General features: G+C 40.3%; 2 protein-coding genes across 6 annotated transcripts; both read left to right on the plus strand.

Annotated features, from left to right (window-relative positions):
* The first annotated feature begins 2,642 nt into the window (after positions 1–2,642).
* On the plus strand, positions 2,643–21,797 carry LOC133018519 (zonadhesin-like). 3 transcript variants are annotated; one of them, XM_061084896.1, is made up of 25 exons: positions 2,643–2,859; positions 3,015–3,067; positions 3,179–3,253; positions 3,931–4,154; positions 4,263–4,335; positions 4,788–5,185; positions 5,931–6,495; positions 6,629–6,825; positions 6,926–7,315; positions 7,734–8,026; positions 8,875–9,140; positions 9,523–9,585; positions 9,915–10,052; positions 10,155–10,411; positions 10,553–10,637; positions 10,780–10,926; positions 11,085–11,219; positions 11,336–11,592; positions 11,711–11,795; positions 11,877–12,845; positions 13,093–13,301; positions 13,420–13,576; positions 13,666–14,066; positions 14,826–14,955; positions 21,508–21,797. In XM_061084896.1, exons 1-25 carry the CDS (start codon positions 2,783–2,785, stop codon positions 21,648–21,650), a joined length of 5,787 nt encoding a protein of 1,928 aa, XP_060940879.1. In that variant the 5' UTR covers positions 2,643–2,782; the 3' UTR covers positions 21,651–21,797. The 3 variants fall into 3 exon arrangements, with proteins under 3 accessions (XP_060940879.1, XP_060940878.1, XP_060940880.1); XM_061084895.1 differs by lacking the exon at positions 21,508–21,797 and adding an exon at positions 15,845–16,344; XM_061084897.1 differs by lacking the exons at positions 9,523–9,585; positions 21,508–21,797 and adding an exon at positions 15,845–16,344.
* Positions 16,703–20,548, plus strand: LOC133018322 (uncharacterized). Of its 3 annotated transcripts, none has more exons than XM_061084656.1 (7): positions 16,703–16,757; positions 17,519–17,554; positions 17,715–17,840; positions 18,540–19,154; positions 19,293–19,424; positions 19,878–19,958; positions 20,049–20,548. In XM_061084656.1, the coding sequence occupies exons 1-7, from the start codon at positions 16,733–16,735 to the stop codon at positions 20,081–20,083; spliced, it is 1,050 nt and encodes a 349-aa protein (XP_060940639.1). In that variant the 5' UTR covers positions 16,703–16,732; the 3' UTR covers positions 20,084–20,548. The 3 variants fall into 3 exon arrangements, with proteins under 3 accessions (XP_060940639.1, XP_060940637.1, XP_060940638.1); XM_061084654.1 differs by having other exon boundaries at positions 19,878–19,954; XM_061084655.1 differs by having other exon boundaries at positions 19,878–19,954; positions 20,073–20,548.
* Positions 21,798–22,973: the final 1,176 nt, after the last annotated feature.

The following is a 22,973-nucleotide window of genomic DNA, read 5'->3' on the forward strand; positions in this document are numbered from 1 at the left end:
TAGATGAAAGACTGCACTGCGGATTGATTTTCCTTTTTTTAGCAGAGGTGAACTGCAAGCACAAGCTTAACTGAAGTCTTGACAAAAGGGTCTGCTCAAAGTTGACTTTGTGAGATGATTAAGGGACAAATGATTTCCAAGGGGCAAACTGATTTAGGCACATGGTTGTTTTCCTTAGGGGCAAAGTCAAGAATCAAGGGTCTAGAGCCCATGAATGGGGTCATGGATCACCCCATGTTAAAAAGAAAAAAAAATTACATGCAACATTCATTTTGAATTGTTTGGATGTCAGATCTAGATTTTATAATTTGAATAGCATGTTTCGAGCTGTATGATGCTCAATACTTTCCTGTCAAGATAATTTTTTTGTACAAGTTGCTTTTTGGCATTCAAAAAATACATAGTGGGTTGGATTGAAGTGTCATGGGGGAATAAATAAATGGAAATGGAATTGTATAATTATGGTAAAAAAAATAGTCTTGCATTAATTTGTGCACATGAAGAGAGAAAATGGCTCGACAGATCTCGAGCTCATGACGAATGAGGGACTGTTGGTCTTGGAAAGTCACAGAATTGCCACACAATAGCCCCATGACTGCCACCCCCCTCCCTGGTGGAACACCACCAGTAAAATATTGCAGGATGCTCAGGCATGTTCATGTGCTCCTCAAAACCTGTTTCTGGAAACTTGCTTGGATAACATCGGAACTAGGCAATGTTTAATGGTAGACTTGCCCACCTTGACAGAACACACTGTGCAGGTGCAAGTCACAAAATTGACATTCCTTTGCCTTACTGTGGTGTTCTATTTTTACCTGACATCACTGCAGAGCTAGCTAAGAGACGATCAAAATAGCAAACACTGGCTTATTAACGGTTAGTCATGGATCATGGCATGTGCAGCCCACAGTGGTCCTTGGGAAAGAAGACAGTATATTGCTTTGCACTTGGTCTTGGCCCCTTGTTGCTCCTTCTCCCGCTGCCTGTGGGCGAGGTTGATTATTAATAGCCCTTTTATTTGTTGGCTGAAGACATGCAGGAGCTATGATATGGGTTTATGGATCTATAGGTATGTAATAGAGCAGCATTTTCTCAATAATTATGTCATAATTCAATATTGAACCCAATTCTGATGTATATTGATGTGGTTCCCATGAACTATATCACTACATCACGCCCCTCTGGGTGGGGCAGAAAGGTTGCCACATTGTTGACAGTCTTGGTTACCAAGATGCTTAGTGATGGTGCATTCAGAAATAGGTATATACCTTGATAAAATGATAAGAAAGGGACAGGAAAGGTCTTATCAACAGACCAACAACTCCGTCCCAGTAATTATCACGGCCATAACTGCTAAATATAGAACCATTTGATAGCTATTACTATCCATCTGCCTAATTGTGTAACTGGATATTCCAACTTAACCGTAGTGATGCTGTTCATATTAAAAAGGCAATAAGTAACCAAGTATGGCAAAACATTAACTCAATGAAAAACAGCACGTCTACTTGCATAGTATTGTGTGGTTAACTGTAAATACAGTTATGACTTTTTATATTCCTGTCAAACACAAGCATTAGGTATTTTAGCTTCCCTAACAAAGAACCCTCTGTCCGACTGGACAGCTTTAAAGAGCTCCAATATTTGTTTTTGGCCACAGTCCTTGTTGACACGAACCAACAGGAATGTTACTTCAGGAGTAGGTGACTCACAGGGCACCTTCAACACAATGTGTCCTTCTTATCACTCTTTCTCCACCTGTTGTTACAGTTGTGTGCTGTTATCTAGTTGTCGGACAATTCATAATACAACAGACACTACTTCAAATCTGTTATTATACAACAACCTTATCAGGTCAAGATGTACACATGTCTTGCTGTGGGTGTTTCAAGAAGATAGATTACACAAGCTGGCTCTTTTTAATGGCCCATCTTTTTTGCCCACCTGTGATAAGTGGATGGAAATAAAGGTGTTCTTGCAAAGTAAATCATTCTTGTTACAGCAAGAAGAAACCATGCTTTAATATTCAGAACAGAAGACACTATATCTAATACTTTTGTATTACGAGTGATGCCATTAAATAAACATGAAAGAAGCTACATTTTTGATATTAATTTGGTTTCTCTGGGGCTATAATGTTAACATTTACTTCTGTTTCAATAATCTCACCATCTTTTCATCAAAGTGAGCTTTTTGAATTAAAGGCTTTTGATAAATGGCCTGACTGTGTGTGGAAATTAACACCACAACAGACTGCTGCCTTTTTATCGTGAAAAATGCAAACAGATGTGCGTGTGTGAGTGTAATGGAAATGATAATTAGCAGCAAAATAAAATGCTGTGTCTGTCTTTTCTTGTTCTATATTGACTAATCAGAATATTTGTTTATGCATCACTTCATTTACTCTTGTATTCAGTGTCTTCTTACATAGCAACACTATCACTAATGTGTGAGCAGCTTCCCGTCACTGATATTATCTCTCTGCCACAGTTCAGTTTCAGGCCATTTCGTGTCTTCCCGTCCCACAGTTTTCTTTCTCCACCCACACACAGGTTACCTGGTTAGGTGGGGTGGGAGGAGGGCCTATAAATGCCTGAAACCCTCCACTCGGTCCGGAGAGGGACGCAGGCCAACGCCTCTTTGCTGCCAGATAAAGGTTCATAAACTGTGCGCTGCGTTTCCACATTTACGACTGTTACTGCTCATCAGTCATCACTCCTCAACAAGGCAGAGAGTATAGCAACGGGCGACCAGCAGAGAGGCTGCCGTTAAGGGATCAGCCATGCTCGGAGGAGTCCACACAGATTTGTTGGTCACATTGACTTTACTCTTCCTCTCTCAGACGGGGACTCTGTGCAGGTGGGTCTTTTGGCTGACATTTTATCTTTTAATATTCTGTTGCTCGTGTGGAGAATTAATGAGATGTTTTTGAGCCACTCGTGGATTTTTTACAGATTTATACCGTGATTGTTTTAGAAGCAAAGCTAATTTTTGTAATCTTGTTTCTTTGTCAGAGCTGCAAACGACTTTACATCGGTTCCTTTACCCGAGTGGAGGACAAATGCAGGTATAAAGATTTACAGAATCGCTCATATCCTTAAATTTATCCAAAAATGTAAATTTAAATAAACTGACCAAATCCGTAGATACTATCTTAACCCCCTTTTCTCTTGAATAGACTATGTTACACAATGTTCCTACGACAGACAGAACAACCAGATCTGTGACTGGACGAGAAACCAACAAATAGGAGGTAAAGAACATTTAATAAACTGAATGTCTTTGATTATTTAAATATCTAAATAATTAAATTAAATTATGATTCAAAGTCGTTAGATTACAGTTCAGTGCAGATATGAGATCAGTGTGACACAGAGAGATTACCGGACCGTAGTAACCTTTCAGTCTGTCCCTCCCTTTGAAAGGGATTTGTAACATCAGTCCACAGTTCTTTTTTTATCTGCAGACAGACTGTGGCTGTGCTTCAGTGCATATCCCTAATTGATCTGAAGCAGACTAATAATCTTTTATAGCCTGGTGTTTTCCAAGGGGCTATCAACGTAAAGGGCCTGCACTTGTGCCTCAAATTTAGCACAAAAAACTAGTTTGCATTTAATGATAATTGCACCACAACAGATGTACTAGTTGATTTTATTACAATAACAAATGAAAAGGCTTGGTTTCCCATTTGGGGTTAGAAATTATGACATAACATAAAAGCCCATTCCAAGTGTGTAGTTAAAAATATATTCTACTATTTATATTATGTGCTTTGGAAAAGAATGGAGCATCAATGACTAGAAGGTCATTAAATTTGTACTTAAGAAACTAGTGCCAAGGACAAAAACTACATTAAGCGTGCTAAATATCTATGGAAATTCCAAGAGCATCTAGTGTATGATTGTTTCTTATTGAGCTTTTTACCTCCAGTGGATGTTGCAGTGAGTATTTTCGAGAGTGGTCCACTGAGGCTGGAGGGCGAGGCCTGTCTGGAGTTTTGGTACCAGAACCAAGTCACAAATAATGGGTCTGAACTAAGAGCTTTCCTGAAAAGCAGCGACGGACTGGAAGAAATCTGGACCTCTCCTGTCCTCCACAGAAATTTGTGGATTCAAGTATTTGTCCCCCTGAAAATCGTGAAACTGGAGTCTCGGGTAAAATATAGTAATTTGCACTTTTCCTAGTATCTATAATTGAACTGGAATGGTTAATCAATTAATTTAAATCCTTTATATTTAAAAGAGATGATCTGTTTACATTAGGTTGTACTTGAAGCAGTGGCCACGGAAGGACGGATCACAATTAACAAGATAGGTGTAAGCAGAGGCTCATGTGGTATGTATTCATTTACTCTTCTATAGCCATCTTAACGTCTGCTTTTGATACCAATGTTAGGAGGAAAAGACAAAAAAAAAAATCACACTATATTAAAGTATACATGGTGATAACAATGTTTATTCAACACACACAAAAGTGGTCATAATGTCAGATGACTGTAACTGCAAAAGCCCATATGCCACTTAACCCTTCTACAATTAAAGATGTAAATTATTCATCCATCTGGTTTCATAAGTTGTCTGTTATAATTAGACAGAGTGGTTTTGATGCTTTTGATTAAATCAACAAAACATGATTCAACGATCACTGACAGGAATATTAGACTGGATAACTTCAGATAATCAAGGAAATGTGTTAAATTCCAATAATATTACTAAAGATGAATTAATGTTGCTAATCGATTACTGTGAGCCAGATGGTCTGATGTTTACTCAGTCATTGCCCCACAGGACCCCAGTGTGAATCTAACACAGAGTTATGGACGGATGAGTCCACCCGCTGCCTCTGCTCTGAGGGCCAGCTCTCCTGTTCTCCCTCTCTGTGCCCACAAGGCCAAATCTGTGGTCCTCATAGAGAAGGACCCAGAGGGATTTCCACCACTGGGACGTGCACAATACACAGTCACACAGACTGCAGCACTTTTGATGGAGTGCTGTTCCGCTTCATGTCCCCATGCACCTACGTACTGGCTAAGACCTGCTCGTCCACTGGGACCCTGCCCATGTTCAGTGTGGAGGTGGTCAATGAGCAGAACGGGAACTCATCTCTGCCGGCCATTCAGCAGGTCAATGTGGACACAGGGAACATCAGAGTGTCTCTATTGAAAAGACAGACGCACCGGGTCGTGGTGAGTTACTTTAAAAAGGGAAGCAGGAATTTAGAAAGGCACTTGCACTGTGATCCATTGTATCCTTCCCACAGATTCAAATGTCATGCTGTCTCACGGAGACACACCAGTAATGTCTGACTTTTGTTTAAAAAAAACCATTTGAACATTCAAACAACCTCATTAAATGTTTTTTCCTTTTGCTTTAGAAACTACACAGTTGTGCCCATAAACTCTTTTTGGCACACTAATTCTTTATTGCCTGTTTACTCAGCTTAGCTATTCATCTCTGTCACATCACACATCTGAGGACAATAACTAAAAGAGGCAGTAATTTGCAGAACAAACCATGCTAAAGCACTGAATTAACATGTCTGTATAAAAGAACCACTTCCCCCCAGACAAAACAAATAGTATTGCAATCCTTCATAAAACTGTACTTCATAAGTACTGTTTATACAACTTCAGTTTAGAGGCCCCTTGTCATTATGCTGAAATGAGTGTTGAGCTTAGTTCTGTACGAGATAATGCAGTTCCCATAACTGATAATACAGTTCCCATATCTGCAGTCGATTCTACTGATAAACTGACTCATAAAGTGCAGGGGTTAAAAGACACAGTGTCCTGGCCTCCCGAGCACACTTATCAGCTGTCTCAATTCTCAAAGATTTATCTAGCTTCAGTTTCCTGCATTTCATACAAACTGTCAGATACAATATGCTAATGACAGTGGGTAAGGAAGACTCAAACTTCTCCTCTTCTCCAGGTTAATGGGGTCTGGAGGAAGCTTCCGCTGAGCCTCGACAGTGGCACTGTCAACATCAAGAGTAACCCTGCTGCCGTTGTCCTGGGAACCAGTTTCGGTCTGATCGTTTCCTTTGACAGCACTGGGGCTATGAATGTTATTCTGCCGTCCACATATTCAGATGAGGCCTGTGGCTTGTGTGGCAACTTTAACAACATCAGGGAAGATGACCTCCGCAAGCCTGATGGTACAAACGCCCAAGATGCTACGGCTTTGGCTCAGAGCTGGCAGACTGGGCAGAGCACCTCCTCCTGTAATACTATTCTAGTCCCTCATCAGTGTGACCCAAAGGAGGAAGCCAAGTACACCAGTGAGTTGTACTGCGGCAGCCTCCTCTCCAGCACTGGGCCCTTTGCTGACTGCCAATCAGTTCTGGGGGCAGAGAGTTACTTCAGGGGCTGTGTGGTCGGCATGTGCTCTGCTCATGGGGACCCAGCAGTGCTATGTGAGACATTACAGGTCTACAGTGATATCTGCAAGGAGGCTGGAGTCGCTGTACCCATGTGGAGGAACTCCACATTCTGCCGTATGTTACTTATTGGCTTCCTGGTTTAATTTCTCTTCCAACTGTTGAGAAACAGAGGCAAATAATGACTATAATAGAGTGAGATTAAAGTCATACTCAGTCCTGTTCCTTCTCTTTTCTTGTGTCCCCTCAGCCCTTCAGTGTGCTGAGAACAGCCATTATAACTCATGTGCTGATGGCTGTCCAGAGGTGTGCTCCGGTCTGGATTTAACTGGCTCTTGTGGAAGCTGTGAGGAGCGATGCGAGTGCGACTCTGGCTTCAAACTCAGTGGGGGGAAGTGTGTCCCAGCAGAGGACTGTGGGTGCTGGTACAGTGGGAAACACTATGAGGTAAAGAAGCTACAGAAAGTAAAAACAACTAAACATTGTTTAGATGGGAAAATATTCACCTATTCCCATCTGTTATATAACGTATAACTTTTCTCTGCAGAAAGGAGCAACATTTGTGGGAGGAGAGTGCGAGAAGCAGTGCCAATGTATGGGTAATAATGATCTGTGGTGCACCTCAATGCAATGTGCAGACACAGAGGTTTGTAAGGTCGAGGATGGGGTCAAAGACTGCTTCCCGTTCAAACCTGCCACCTGCAGGGTGTATGGCGATCCGCATTACATCACTTTTGACAGGGTGGCTTATGACTTTCAAGGAGGCTGCAGTTACACTCTGACTACAACATGCGGAGATGAAAGCTCGGTCCAGTTCACTGTTATTGGACACAACATGCATCCTCCCCTTCAGAACTTTACCCGGTCCAAGCTGGAGGCTGTGACTCTACAGGTGGAAGATTTTTTCATCACCCTTAATCAAACTGGAGAGGTCCTTGTAAGTATGAAAACGCTTTGAAATATAACAAATACATACATGAATAGTGTGGTACTGAACAGCTTCCAGTCAATGAATCTCATGTCCTGCATGTGGCCAACTAACTGGGTCACTGTGTTATCTGAGGTAATTAATAAATGCTAGTGACAAAGGACCTTAGTATCAGCACTAGCCATGTTTATAGAGTCAGTTATTACTCTGTGTCATTGAAGGAAGTCTTTGGTTTATCATCTGGGGTTTAGAAGAATACACAAACTAATAACTCGTCCACTTTACTTTACCCTGAACAGCCCTTTGGAAGCTTACTGATTGCACTTACCATCCCAGTAGGAAAACAATATTAATGCGTTTGTCATTTAAAACCAAACAGTTCTCACTAGAATAAATCAGTCTAATTAATGGATTTTCCTCTCTCTAGGTAAATAACAGCCGTGTCCAACTCCCCTATGTCACCGATGGAACCTACGGCTCAATGCGGGTCTACATGAAGAATAATTATATTGCTCTGGAGGCGGACTTTGGCCTCCGTCTACTGGTAGATGGGCAAAGCAGACTGTTTGTGCAGGTGGATGAGCGATACAAATATGAGCTGTGCGGACTGTGTGGCACCTTCTCCGGATATCAGGACGATGACTTCATAACCCCAGGAGGCCAAAACGTTACAGAGCCATTTGAGTTTGGTGACAGCTGGAGGGTGCCGAACCAGAATGAGTGAGTCATTTTAGACTGCAGGGTATCTGCACACTGAATCAATGACATAACTCCAAAAGGAAAAAAATAAAGGCCATCAAAAGCAAATAAAAGACTAAGATACACAGTTTAAAAGCCACACTAGTAGTGGATGCTGAATGTTTATCCATCTACCTTAGCTCTACTTTGTATTTAGTGCTAACAGCAAGATAGTGAACCTGAAAATTATGATATCTGCTAAACATCAGCATGTTAGCATTGTAATTGTGAACATTTTAGCATACTAACATCTGCTAAAAACTCCACCGGAGCCTAACAGAGCCACTTGCATGGCTATTGAAAAAGAATTGCAAGATGCATTCATTTGCATCAGTATAACCAGAATTAAAGTTAATCGTGCAACTGCCCCATTTAAAAAGATGTGAACCAAAAACAATGAGATGGGATGAATTCAGGATGCATTCTTTCTTTAAACAGCATAAAGGAAAGGCTTAGCGAGGTGCAGTATCAGAGAAATGAGAGAAATATATATCTTTTTTAGATCATTTAAGATTTCCCGTCTGAACCAAAGACATACAATCATATTATCTGTAGTGTATTGAAATTGAATACCATCATATTCTTTTGTTTTTTAACACATTGTGCTGAAATAAAAAATGCTGCAACACACCACATCCTAACAGGAGTCAGTCTATAGCTGCAAGTTATTTTATTGGGTTTAGACTTGACACAAACTGGCCAATAAAAAGAGATATTAAATAACTAACAACGCAAACATTATTACCAATACACCACACCTTACTTTTTAGTTTTCACCATAATTCCAAATGTTTTAACCTCTTTTCCATTGTTCAAACTTTCCCCTTCAGGTGTACTGTCTATCCAAATGACCCGAGAGTCTGTGACTATGATGAAGAGAACGATGCCTACACTGAGTGTAACACACTACTGAGGGATGTCTTCAGTCCCTGCCATGAAATTGTTCACCCCAACATCTACCTGAATAGTTGTGTGTACGACTATTGTGCCACAAATGGGGACCAACACACCTTATGTGAATCTCTGAAGTCCTATGCAACAGCATGTCAGGTTGCAGGAGTGGAGCTGCCCTTCTGGCAGACAGACACAGCTTGTGGTTAGTAACATACGTTAATAACAAAAGCATTAATTTGAGAGTGTGCACTTACAATGGGTCTGATTCGTCAAATTCTTGATTTGTGACAAAGATTTACTTGCTCTTAATCTTAAAGCAAGTCATTCTGTTAAATGTTGTGCATTGCTGCTGCTTTTCACTTTTTTGATCACAATGCAAAACTTGTCCACTGCATCTGCTAACTTTGCATCTGCTTTCTTTCTTTTGTCTTGTTTATGATACAAACAAGATTGGAAAATATATGAAATAGGCCAAACATATATTACCTAGGGAAAGAACAATGCAAGGATGGTAGACTCAATTCAACACAACTTAATTTTTTCTTTGCTTGCTTGCTTGTTTGTTTGCTTGCTTTCTATTTCAGCTGAGCCTTCAACCACTTCAACCACTCCAACAACCCAAACCTCTCCAACACCAGATCAGACTTGTAAGAGCATATAGGACTGGGAAGGGTTATCTGTTACTAATTCAGGAAGAAATGTCAATCCAATTTAACATTAGAAACCAATACAGGTTTGAAAACAAGTAATGCCTTTGAATATGCTTGCCTCCTTGACTATGCTTGCCTCTTCGCCCAATTAATTTGCATAATTTTAATATATAGTATTTGAATACATCGTAATAACATTCATGGGGGAAATAATGGCTTTGAAGACAATTAATTTGTAACTAAGATTCTAGTTTTCAAACTGTAATTTATCATAGATACGGTCATAATACTTACAATATCCATTGTGCTTTGATGCTTTTTCATAGTCTGTCCTATGAATTGTGACTTTGAAAAAAATCTGTGTGGATGGGAGCAGCTCGTACAGGACAGTTTTGATTGGACAAGACATTCAGGACCCACCCCCTCAAAACTAACTGGGCCACTCGACGACCACACCACTGGAGGTAAAACACAGTGTCTGGACAAACTATACTATTACATCCGTAGGGTTGCGACATTAGTTGCCCATGCTTCATGCTCATTGTATGTGTGTCTTGTTTCTCCAGCTGGCTTCTACATATACATTGAGGGAGACAGTGTCAGCCATGGAGACTCAGCCCGTCTGATGAGTCCAAAGTGTCATTACAATGGCCCACTCTGTCTGCACTTCTGGTATCATATGTATGGTTCAGCCACAGCAATGGCCATCAATATCTACCTGCTCAAAGACAACAGAGCTACCAAGCTGTGGTCCATGATGAACAACCAGGGACCAACATGGCATCCAGGAAATGTTGACATCCGTGTGTCTGGTCCTTTCCAAGTAAGTCTAACAATATATGTGTGACTATATGAGATACTGGTTATAACTGGTTGCCAACAGTTCCTACCCCATTCTTACCAAAAACAGTATTTGTATTGTGTACTATGAAGAATAGTATTTTATGGTCATCCCCCATTTCAGATCATAGTAGAGGGAATCCGAGGCTCTGATGCACGGTCGGATGTGGCCATAGATGATGTTTCCATCCACTTTGGCTCATGCTCAGGTGACATTAACCTCTTACGAAAAGGAGTAATATATTGCACCATTACTTAGTTATTTTTTCATTTGGTTCTTAAACATCGAGGTCTCAATTTATAATAACTGATATCTCAGGTTTTGAACGAAGTCATTCATTTTTACTTTAGGCAGATTCCCAGGCCTGGTTGCTGAAACTGAGCTTCCTCCCTCAAATGTGGGAGTCCTCCCATCACAACCACCATCGACAACTACAGTTACAACAACAACCACAACAACTTCCAACCCTGATGTGGGAGTCCTCCCATCACACCCAGGTAAGCACGTGCAAGATATACTTCATGGGTCAATGGTTTCAGAAAAGCAGAATTTTGGTTACCAATTGGCATTAATGTCTAGTCTAATAAATACAAAAAGTTGTGTAAGAGACTCAATGCTTACTTCAGGTAAATGTTTTGCTAATGTTTCCCTGCAGTCTGTAAGCTTGGCTGTAGCTTTGACAACCATCTTTGTAACTGGAATCAGCTGCTTACTGATGTTTTTGACTGGACATGGCAGAATGGTACCACACCCACCCTGATGACAGGGCCCTCTACTGACCACACTGGTGGTAAAACAATTTACTTTTGTTACAATCTAAATGGTGACAATAATAAAGTGTGGTAAAGATTATTCTGACCATGGCAAGTCTATGAGAAATTTGGTTTCTTCTTAACTCTCGTCTAGATGGTCACTACCTGTACATTGAGGCCAACAGTGCAACTTATGGAGATACAGCTCGCCTCCTCAGCTCTGAGTGTTCTGACAGTGGTCCTCAGTGTCTGCAGTTCTGGTACCATATGTACGGCTCAGCACAAACAATGGGCCTCCATGTTTACCTGCTCCAAGACCGACTGGCTGAGGGTGTCTGGTGGAAGAGGAATGACCAAGGAAATATGTGGCACCTGGCTCAGGTGGACTTAACTACAACTGAAACTTTCCAGGCAAGTTACTTATTAAAACATGTTTAATTCCCTCAAATGCCTAATGTTAGAAAATTGCTAATGCATGGGTATGCTGTAAAATACATACTTAAGTATTAACCTGTGCACCAACTGTTAGATCATTTTTGAAGGGCGAAGAGGTTCCAATGATCAGTCTGATGTGGCCATAGATGATATATCAATTCATCGTGGACGCTGTGCAGGTGATTCTGTCCTGACATTCAAAGCAGTCCTAAAACAGTAAAACTTACTGAAAGTTACTGACTTGGTGTGAATTGTTACAGATTTGACTAAACCAACAACCCCTGCTCCTGAGGTTCCTGCTACACAACAACCCACAACAACTTCATCAAAACCACAACCACCATCGACAACTACAGTTCCAACAACAACCACAACAACTTCCAATCCTGATGTCCCAATGACCACACGACCTGATGTTCCAACAACAACAAGACCACAGCTACCAATAACATCAAGGCCAATAACAACAGCTGCAACTGGACCAACAACCACAGCTAAAACACACCCACAAACCTCAGGAGGCCCAGAAGTTGGAACTCCAGAACAGCCAGTACCTGAAACCACAGCAAGACCACAGCCTTCAACCACGACTCAACCACAGCCACACACAACATCTATAACACAAACTGCAACCACAGCTAGAACACAAACCACAGAGTCACAAATAACAAATAGACCACAAACTCCAACCACTACATCACAACCACAAACAGTTAGACCTCAACTAACAACCACAGTTCAACCACAACCTCCAACAACAACTTCACCAAAACCTCAGGACACAACTGTACTTGAGTCACAAACAACACGCACACATCAAACTCAAACCACTACACTGCAACCACAAACTCAAACTACTACAGCGAAACCACAAACTCAAACCACTACAGCGAAACCACAAACTCAAACCACTACAGCGAAACCACAAACTCAAACCACTTCAGCTAGGCCACTACCTCCAACCACAATGCAGCCACAAACTTCAACCACTACTCTACCACAGCCATTAACAACAACTAAACCGCAACCTCCAACCACAGCTAGACCCCAACCCACAACAGCTACACCACAATCCACAACAACACTGAGACCAAAACCCACAACAACAGCTGGAACCCAACCCACCACAACCCTTAAACCACACCCACCAACTGAAAGACCTCAGACTACAGTTACATCACAATCTACAACCACTGCTAGACCAAAACCACCAACTACAGCCGTACCAAGTAAGTAAGACATTTGCATTCCCTTATTTAATGAATAAGATTAAACCATGGATGGGACTTCCCATAATGTATAGGCTACTTTACATGTCACATGTTATGTATCAATGCCAACAGTCATGTGTGACCCTATAATGAAGATGAAGTGGTACATGACTTAACAGTAAAGTATACATTGGTTATGTAGATCTATTGTGTGCTTGTGTTTCTGTTGTGTCTAAGGATATTCTCCTTCTCTGTCTCTACCTAGCACCCTCTTGCCCACAGAACAGTCATTACACCACTTGCATCCCTGCCTGCAGTCCAACCTGTAGACACCTGAATGGCCCACCACCCTGCAGTGAGAGTGACAGCTGTGTGCCAGGATGTGTGTGTGATGACGGCTTTGTGCAGAAAGGGCAGCGTTGTGTCCCTATCCAAGAGTGTGGCTGCATGGACAGCAGTGGCAACAAACATCATGTGAGGGAGAAACTTTTCACCAATAGCACATGACTCACCCATGTTTCAAATACATGAGACTATGAGAGCAATGCATGTGGACACTGAGGTCCAACCTGTACATTCTCTTTCTTGACAGTTCGATGACAGGTGGTACACCGATCACTGCAGTCAGAAATGTGAATGTGAGAAAGACGATGGCATAGGGAAGATTGACTGTGATGACCAAGATGAATGTGATGGAAATGCCATCTGCCTTCAGAACGACGAGGGCGAATACTACTGCAGAGATACAGGTGTTGTATATGTAAACATTTAACTGCATAACTAAAGTACGTAACATCTTCTTTACCGACTTATTATTTGCTCTTTACTCATTTCACAGGCTTCAGTGAATGCACTATAAATGGAGACCCCGAGTACAGAACCTTTGATAAAATGAAGTATGACTTTGAGGGCGAGCACTCGTATGTGCTGGTCCGGACCAAGAACTTGCCAAATGACATTCCAGGCGTCTACATCGTGGGCATCAATACACGCAGAGAAGATGATGGCAATGATAGTGAGCATCACGATGACAGTAGCAGTGAAGAAAACCACAGTCGCAGAGGCAGGGATGAAGAGGAAGAAGATGATGGCAGCGATGAAGACGATTCTGACAATGACAGCAGTGATAGCAAAGATCATGATGATAGCGAGGAAGATGAGGAACATCACAGATTACAAGCTCTTAAGATCATAGTGTACAATCACACCGTGGAGTTAAGGAAGAATCGAGAGCTGGTTGTAAGTACCAAGTGATATTTGTTTATAACACATCAACACACTGCTGCTATAGCATTTTCTCAATTACAGTATCTGGTATGTGGGATAATATCCTGTTTCTGCCAGCCCAAGCACAATTGTGAAAATACTGAGGGAAATAAGCGGCACTACTCACGTAGGCCTATTTTACTGAAAGGTGATACTATAGTGTTGAAACTGATGACGTGCTATGTTCAGAATTATACATGTTATTTCCCTATTGGTAGTTTCAACCTGTTTCATAGTGTATTATATGTAGATACATATGCATTGTGTATATGAATGCCCGTATTTCAAAAGGAATACATTTTCTGAATAATTTATATATTTTTGGGGGTATTTGATCATAAATCAAACGGCAGAGTCATGAAGAGTTATTCAATTAAGACCATGAACATCCATATTGAATTTCATAGCAATAATTCTTATATCAATCTGGAAAGTGTTGAACCGACTATCATGCTGTTCCTTACAATACTAGAGCCACACTGGTAACATGGCTAAATATTAGACCTGTCCCAGAGTCAGGATATTCATAGTCTAGTCCACTTATATCTCCTGCCTCTACTTCCATCACTGTTAGATTTGCGGTTCAGTCACTGTTAGACAAGGAACAAGGAATATATGTGATTTTCGGATCGCTTGCACACAATATAGATAATCATACAAGTGCTAGCTATATTCAGATAACTCTATTTGAACATCTCCCGCTGACACATCCCCCTCATGATCTCTCCTCAGGTGGATGGAAAGAAAACCAAAATGCCTGTCTCCCCGACCGCTGGTTTAAACATCCGGCAGCATTCATCTCGCATCTACCTGAAGACCGACTTTGGCCTCTCAGTGGAGTTTAATGGACGCAGCTCAGCAGGTAACTAATCTTCACCAACAGAATTAGCAGTTCTAAAAATTATAGGATTCATCGCAAACTCTTAAATCACAGTTTATTATCCAATTCCGAGTCATGTTAACATTTATATTCTGGGAGAGAGGACTTGAATAATATTGGCTTTGTGTTGTTTTTGTGAAAAATTTAAATTACTAAAAAGAGAATGTAGAATACAAGAAGGCAGATGGTGAAAATCTAGACTAGAACTCCTTCTTAATATACTTACTGAAAAACTTAAACATTACAACAAGGCAATTTGAACATCATAGCATCAATACTTGTCAAACCAGATAGTTACCAATAAACACCGAGCAACCCCAGAGAGACTAATGCACACTTTCATAAGGAGCAGGCTAGACTATTCCAATGCTCTCCTTTCTGGTCTACCAAAATCACAAGTTGGCTAAAAATGTATTATAAAATCCTTCTATTAGTTTATAAAGCACAACATGGCCTTGCACCTGACTACCTGTCAGAGTTTATGAACCAGGGAGGCCCATCAGATCCTCTGGTTCTTCTATTTAATCCGTTCCCCGAAGCAGAACAAAAACATTTGGTCCCTCGCCGATGGAACAACCTTCCAGGGGATCTGAAAATGTAGATATTTAACGTAAATTTAACCTGTAATCTTTTCAGGTTTGGCTTTCATGTAGTTTCATTTTACAGCTTTTTAGAATCAACACTGGTTTGATTTATTATGACATTATTTCTTGAATATCTATTTTATAGTGTCTTTCTTATCATTATTTTGTATTATACAAGTGCATTGGTCTCTGAACTCAAAATCCCTTTTTAACACTTTGAACAGCAATTGATTAATTTGAAAGGTGCATATAAATAAGTTTGATCGGTTGATGTGTTTTCCTTGCAGAGATCATTCTCCCACACATATATAAAAGGAAAGTAGGAGGTCTGTGTGGGAACTTTGACAGTCATAGGAGGAATGACTGGATGAAGCCGGACGGCACCGTGGCCAGGAGTGTTCGAGAGTTCGGAGAGAGCTGGAGAGTGTAAACATTCTCTCCAGGTTGATAATATCTGTAACCTTAGAAGATAAGAATAAACCTGAGCTTCAAAACATGACTTGGCAAAAAACACCAGTGGCACTGATGTCCAGTTCTCTTCAGTTCTCCAGCTTTTCATGACAAAGTACCATAAAAAAACACTTTCCTACAGCGTCTTATCATATGTTGCTGTTTCTGTCACAGTCGAGTATAACAGGTATTCAAAGGTTAGGCTCTTACAGCTTTGTAGATCTTTCACAGTGATGGCCTCTGAACAAAGAACAAACGGTACAATGCAGTGTTTGAATGATGACAATGTATGTCTACATATGAACGCATTGAATGTGCAATAAATGATTATTGAGAATTGTGTTTGCACTTGTCATAATTTCAATAATGGCACAATGGTTTTCTTTTCACTTCACTAATTAAAATGCCCTGTGGTTATTTGTGTCACATTGTGTCTCGCCATTTCGGCTGGGGCACAGCTACCAGAGCATTCCTGACATCTCAAGTCAGACAGTGTAAACCAGTGGAGCTAGGGAAACAAATCATTACACAAATAATAGACAACTTCTGTAACATGATGTCATGAGATCAAGAGCAGGTATTTTTTCCTCTTCCTTCTGTAAGACAACGGGATCATTGTGGGTGAGCGAGTGTGCTCGTGGTGTCAGATGTATAAATAACGTTGCCTGCTCTCAGACGTAACACACACAGTCATGGATTGCTTTGCACTGTGCTTCTCCCTCCTGATGGTGGTGTCACCTCTAACTGATGGTGAGTAAAACATTTATTTCACTTAAACGTTCATTAAATTCAGGTGACGGCATCTTCAAATTTCTCATTTTAAACGCCAAAGGACGTGACTAAACCTATTATGTATATGAAGGATGCACCCTAAGTATAGATAAGATGCAACAAACCAAAGTTTGATCAACAATGATGTGACTATTGTAATTTGACCCCTTTTGTAAAAATGATTAAATTCAAATACCAAATGACGGATTGGATTGCATAATGAGAAATAATTCAATGCTCACAAGTGTGGTGCCGCTTTCAGTTAAAAAAATAAGCCTCTACTGAACCAGGTTATTGTCCTTGGGTTCTTAGTTTTATCTTTAGCGGAATCACTGACTCAGTTTATGAGCGATAGCAACTAAACAGCCTCCACCTTTTCTATATTATGTGTTGTGTGTTACTTATCGCTGCTAATTGTACCGACCTCAGTGGGAAAACTCCACCCAATAACACTCATAATAATAATAATATGAATAATAAAGTAATACTAAGAATAACAACAATAACCTGCTTCATGAGACATCATTGCATCAAGGTTTATTGTCATTTCTCATACAGAAACTGGTGACAGATTGTGTCTCTAAACAAGCACTTGCCTTTTATGAATGTTCTATCAAATCAAGAACCTGAATTTAGTGTTATCCAACTACAGTTTTGATGTAACTGTCTGGAAGCTCACAATGAATGGTTTTCCTGAATTTGAATGAAATGACACGTCACTGTCCCTTTTAATGTTCTAGCACAATCCGGGGCAACCACTCCAGGTCCAATAACGGGTAATAGCCTCAACACGACCTTTCCTGTTCCTACACTTCTCCAGTGCAACATATTCTGCCTCCATGTTAGGTTGATTACTGATCATAAAATAAGCCACCAGTACATGCAGTACTGAGCCTGTGGTTTCTCTGCTGTGTTGTGTGTGTGTGTTCGCTCCAGGCTGTGCAGGTCCACCAGTGCTGTGCTGCCTTGGTAAAAACAACACCTGTGTCAGGGGGTGTTTCTGTGACGATTTCTGCTTAGTAAACAATGATTGTTGTGCAGACTACAACACCACCTGCAAATGTAAGTAATGGTGAAGACAAACATTTAAAAAGGAAAAATAATAACTAATAAAACTTTATGGCAGAAGGAGCTCACAATTAATTTAGAAGATAATGTGTGTTGAGACTGTGGGGGAAACAAGAGAATATAATTTATTGGACTTTTTGTCATTTGAAAATTTTGTCATTCTGATAACAACCGATGTTTAAAAGGGTGAAAATGAGCTGGACACATGATCTGGAATTTTACTTGGTTAAACCATTTTGGTTTGAAATATCGTAAACATTTTGGGGAATTGGCAAAATTCAGCTCCACCATTACACCCACGATTTGGTCTCCTTGGCGACACTTTAATAAGATCTTTCAATACTTTGAAAGATCTTATTATGGCTACAAGACTCATTGAAAAATGGATAAATCCTGGATGTCCGGGGGGGAAATAAAGATCAGTAAAATAACAGAGACAATGACAATACAGACAGGACACCCGAAATGTGATGAACCTGGCTGTAGTTCAATGCTTGACTAAGTTATTGAAGTCTGCTACACTTTGGTGGTGATGGACCTTCACAAAGCATTGAACTACAATCAGGTGCACATGTGTCGTCAAATTGATGAAGTTTTTAATTTTAATTTGCTCGTGTTTTTTCTAGTATCATGCGTTTCGTTAATTTGCAGTGCATTGAGCTTGAAAGGGTCGATCTTTCCTCTCGATTACAGCTTCGGCCACTACACCCCCGAGCAGATTCAGCACATCAACAAGCACCACTACGTCTACGACAGCCAATAGCATCACAACTTTCAGAACCATAGTCTCTTCAACAGCAGCTGCTCCCACGACAACAAGCAGCAGTAGAACATCTGCACTTCTGAATGTGAGCAGCACCTCAGCTTCCAAAGAGTCTGCTGCCACAGCAACCAGCCAAACCAGCAACACCACCACACCCACACCAGCAGATAACAGCACCACTTTATCAGCCTCTGTGACGACATCTTCAGCCTTCTCACCCGATACAACATCTACACCCGCACATGTGAGCAACACCTCAGCATCTACTGCACACAACACAACCAGCAGCACCACCACCCTGACGCCTGCACCCACTCTCTCCAATACAACAAACAGTAGCTTATCTGCACCAGTAGATGGCAGCACGTCCTCATCTACAACCTCTGCTTCTACGACACACTACACAACAAACAGCAGCACGTCTACACCTCACATATACAGTCTATGGTCTACACAGACAAACGTCACCACAGCGGCATCGAGCAGTACATCTACACCTGCAAATGGACTCACACCTTCAGGATCCACCGCCTCTACAGCAACAGGTTGGTCATTATGATGGATCCATAAACTGTTATACCAACAGATTGTTTTTCTTATTATTGTTTGCATCATCAATGATCCTCTGGGACTAATTTCCTCTAAAGTGCAAACTAACCTTTTGTGTGTCTTTGTTCTCACAGCAGGAACAACACTGTCAGAGACCAGTGCTCCTCTGGGAACTAGTAGTGTCACATCTTCACCAGTAGAGAGAAGCACATCTGACATTTCCAACATTGACACAGATTCCCAGAAGACCAGCAGCTCAAATAAAGGTGCAGTAAGTGAAACGCAGGGTGTATTTATTCTCCATAGTGGCTCATTTTGAGTGCATAATTGCATTCACATTGACAATTGACACATTCCTGGTGGGCAAAGAGTAGAAGAACCAAGAAAGAACTTCTCGCCCTCAATAGATGCCATCTTGGTTACGTAGCAGAAACAGTATGTATACACAGGGATTTTAGCTTTGCTCAAAATGTGATTTGCAAACCTACATCTTTTTTTGAGGGACCATCAGCGAATTTTCAATCTGTGAAAATGACGACAAGGGAAGGATGGGTAGATGTTTTTGCAGGCGACTTTTTCTTAATTGATGTCATTTCCCAGCGTATTACAACCATGTCTTCTAATGGAAGTATCTGAATTGAAACAGTGATAGACTTCTGTTCTTTATTAACGTAGTGAGACATCTACATGATAATAAATCTTCATTTGTACTTTTTCAGTGACGGTTCGCCTAAGAGCTTCTGTTTTATCACATAGTGAAGGAAACGAAGATGTGATTTCAGAAGCTTTATCGAAAGCAAGTACAAACAATCTTTTAATATGAATCATTATGTTTTATTATCACAGATAAAACATCTGCATTTTAAAGACTGTTGTTTCTTCAATCACAGCTTCTGACCCAGATCTTTCTGCAGATGAAATGTGAGGACTGCACCGTGGCCATCAAATCCATCAAACCCACCTAACACAGCATATGCCTGTATATACTTTCCACATATTTATTCAGCACCATCTGCACTACATGACGTCAGGAAAGGCTGAGCAGCCGAAACCAAAGTAAAGCGGTGCTGTTCAACTGAAGAGGGTATTTTATGTGGTATTTAAAGGACGGGAGTAAGTAAAAGGATAATTATACTGCCAGTGGTGGTTATGGCCCATTTAAACCACAGAGGTCAGTGAAAATATTTTGTAAAAAATAAGTCAAACAATGTGGGGAAGGTTCAAGTCAAAAGGTCATCTCCTGAGAAGATGCAGAGTAAAACAACCTGAGGGACAAGTTAAGAAAATCTCATTCGCAGAACTGTTTCACTGTGGTGGAAGGAAAAAAAATCAATCAATCTATTGATTATATTCTTGACTGATTATTTTGGTTAATAAAATGTCACAAAATTGTGAATATGTGTGGTCATTTTTTTACGACAAAACCCAAAGATGTCTAATATATATATTGATAGAAATATTCCTTTGATCATTACTCAGGGAAGTTAAATTATCAAATAAAGATACGGCAGATTAATTTTGTCTCTAATCATTTCAGCTTAACAACAAAGCAAAATATCAAAATTATGAAACTCTAGAGTGACGTTAAAACAAAAAATTTAAATTACTAAAAAGAGAATGTAGAATACAAGAAGGCAGATGGTGAAAATCTAGACTAGAACTCCTTCTTAATATACTTACTGAAAAACTTAAACATTACAACAAGGCAATTTGAACATCATAGCATCAATACTTGTCAAACCAGATAGTTACCATAAACACCGAGCAACCCCAGAGAGACTAATGCACACTTTCATAAGGAGCAGGCTAGACTATTCCAATGCTCTCCTTTCTGGTCTACCAAAATCACAAGTTGGCTAAAAATGTATTATAAAATCCTTCTATTAGTTTATAAAGCACAACATGGCCTTGCACCTGACTACCTGTCAGAGTTTATGAACCAGGGAGGCCCCTCAGATCCTCTGGTTCTTCTATTTAATCTGTTCCCCGAAGCAGAACAAAAACATTTGGTCCCTCGCCGATGGAACAGCCTTCCAGGGGATCGGAAAATGTAGATATTTAACGTAAATTTAAACTGTAATCTTTTCAGGTTTGGCTTCCATTTAGTTTAATTTTATGGCTTTTTAGAATCAACACTTGTTTGATTTATTATGACATATTATTTCTAGAATATCCATTTTATAGTATCTTTCTTATCATTATTTTATATTATACGAGTGCATTGGTCTCTGAATTCATAATCCCTTTTTAACATTTTGTAAATCGCTTGTAAAGCACCTTGAACAGCAATTGATTCATTTGAAAGGTGCATATAAATAAGTTTGATCGGTTGATGTGTTTTCCCTGCAGAGATCATTCTCCCACACATATATAAAAGTAAAGTAGGAGGTCTGTGTGGGAACTTTGACAGTCATAGGAGGAATGACTGGATGAAGCCGGACGGCACCGTGGCCAGGAGTGTTCGCAAGTTCGGAAAGAGCTGGAGAGTGTAAACATTCTCTCCAGGATGATAATATCTGTAACCTTAGAAGATAAGAATAAACCTGAGCTTCAAAACATGACTTGGCAAAAAACACCAGTGGCACGGATGTCCAGTTCTATTCAGTTCTCCAGCTTTTCAGGAGAAAGTATCTTAAAAAAAACACTTTCCTACAGCGTCTGCTTTTATTAAAATTTGCATTGTTCCAAGAATCTGACGTCAAGCCTACATTCTTTTATGTCTATTTTTAAAATGTTTTTCATCAGTGACAATATATCATACGTTGCTGTTTCTGTCACAAACGGGTATAACAGGTATTCAAAGGTTAGGCTCTTACAGCTTTGTAGATCTTTCACAGTGATGGCCCCTGAACAAAGAACAAACAGTACAATGCAGTGTTTGAATGTTGAGAATGTATGTCTACACATGGACGCATTGAATGTGCAATAAATGATTATTGAGAATTGTGTTTGTACTGAATTTCAATGGTAGGTTTTCTCTTCACTTCACCAATTAAAATGCCTTGTGGTTATTTGTTTCACATTGTGTCTCGCCATTTCGGCTGGGGCACGGCTACCAGAGCATTCCTGACATATCTCAAGTCAGACAGTGTGAACCAGTGGAACTAGAGAAACAAATCATTACAAAAATAATAGACAAGTTATGTAACAACATGTCATGAGATCAAGAGCAGGTAGTTTTTCCTCTTCCTTCTGTAAGACAACGGGATCATTGTGGGTGAGCGAGTGTGCTCGTGGTGTCAGATGTATAAATAAGCGTTGCCTGCTCTCAGACGTAACTCACACAGTCATGGATTGCTTTGCACTGTGCTTCTCCCTCCTGATGGTGGTGTTACCTCTCACTGATGGTGAGTAAAACATTTATTTCACCCAAAAGTTCAATAAATTCAGGTGACGGCATTTTCAAATTTCGACTAAACCTATTATGTATATTAAGGATGCACCCTAAGTATAGTTCAGATGCAAAAAAAGTTTGATCAACAATGATCTGACTATTGTTATTTGACCCCTTTTGTAAAAATGATTAAATAATTCAAATACTAAATGACTCAGAAACGGATTGGATTGCATAATGAGAAATAATTCAATGCTCACAAGTGTGGTGCCGCTTTCAGTTAAAAAAATAAGCCTCTACTGAACCAGGTTATTGTCCTTGGGTTCTTAGTTTTATCTTTAGCTAAATTACTGACTCAGTTTATGAGCGATAGCAACTAAACAGCCTCCACCTGTTTCTATATTATGTGTCGTGTGTGTCACTTATCGCTGCTAATTGTACCGACCTCTGTGGGAAAACTCCTCCCATTAACACTAATAAT

The sequence above is a fragment of the Limanda limanda genome, chromosome 13 (genome assembly GCF_963576545.1).
Source record: "Limanda limanda chromosome 13, fLimLim1.1, whole genome shotgun sequence".
NCBI lineage: Eukaryota > Metazoa > Chordata > Actinopteri > Pleuronectiformes > Pleuronectidae > Limanda > Limanda limanda.

Coding starts and splice junctions, on each gene's coding strand:
- LOC133018322 (XM_061084654.1), top strand. CDS start 16,733: ATGGTGGTGTCACCTCTAACTGATG. Junction 16,758..17,518: donor GGTGTCACCTCTAACTGATG/GTGAGTAAAACA, acceptor TTAATGTTCTAG/CACAATCCGGGGCAACCACT. Junction 17,555..17,714: donor CACTCCAGGTCCAATAACGG/GTAATAGCCTCA, acceptor TGTTCGCTCCAG/GCTGTGCAGGTCCACCAGTG.
- LOC133018519 (XM_061084896.1), top strand. CDS start 2,783: ATGCTCGGAGGAGTCCACACAGATTTGTTGGTCACATTGACTTTACTC. Junction 6,496..6,628: donor GAGGAACTCCACATTCTGCC/GTATGTTACTTA, acceptor GTGTCCCCTCAG/CCCTTCAGTGTGCTGAGAAC. Junction 9,586..9,914: donor TCCAACACCAGATCAGACTT/GTAAGAGCATAT, acceptor GCTTTTTCATAG/TCTGTCCTATGAATTGTGAC.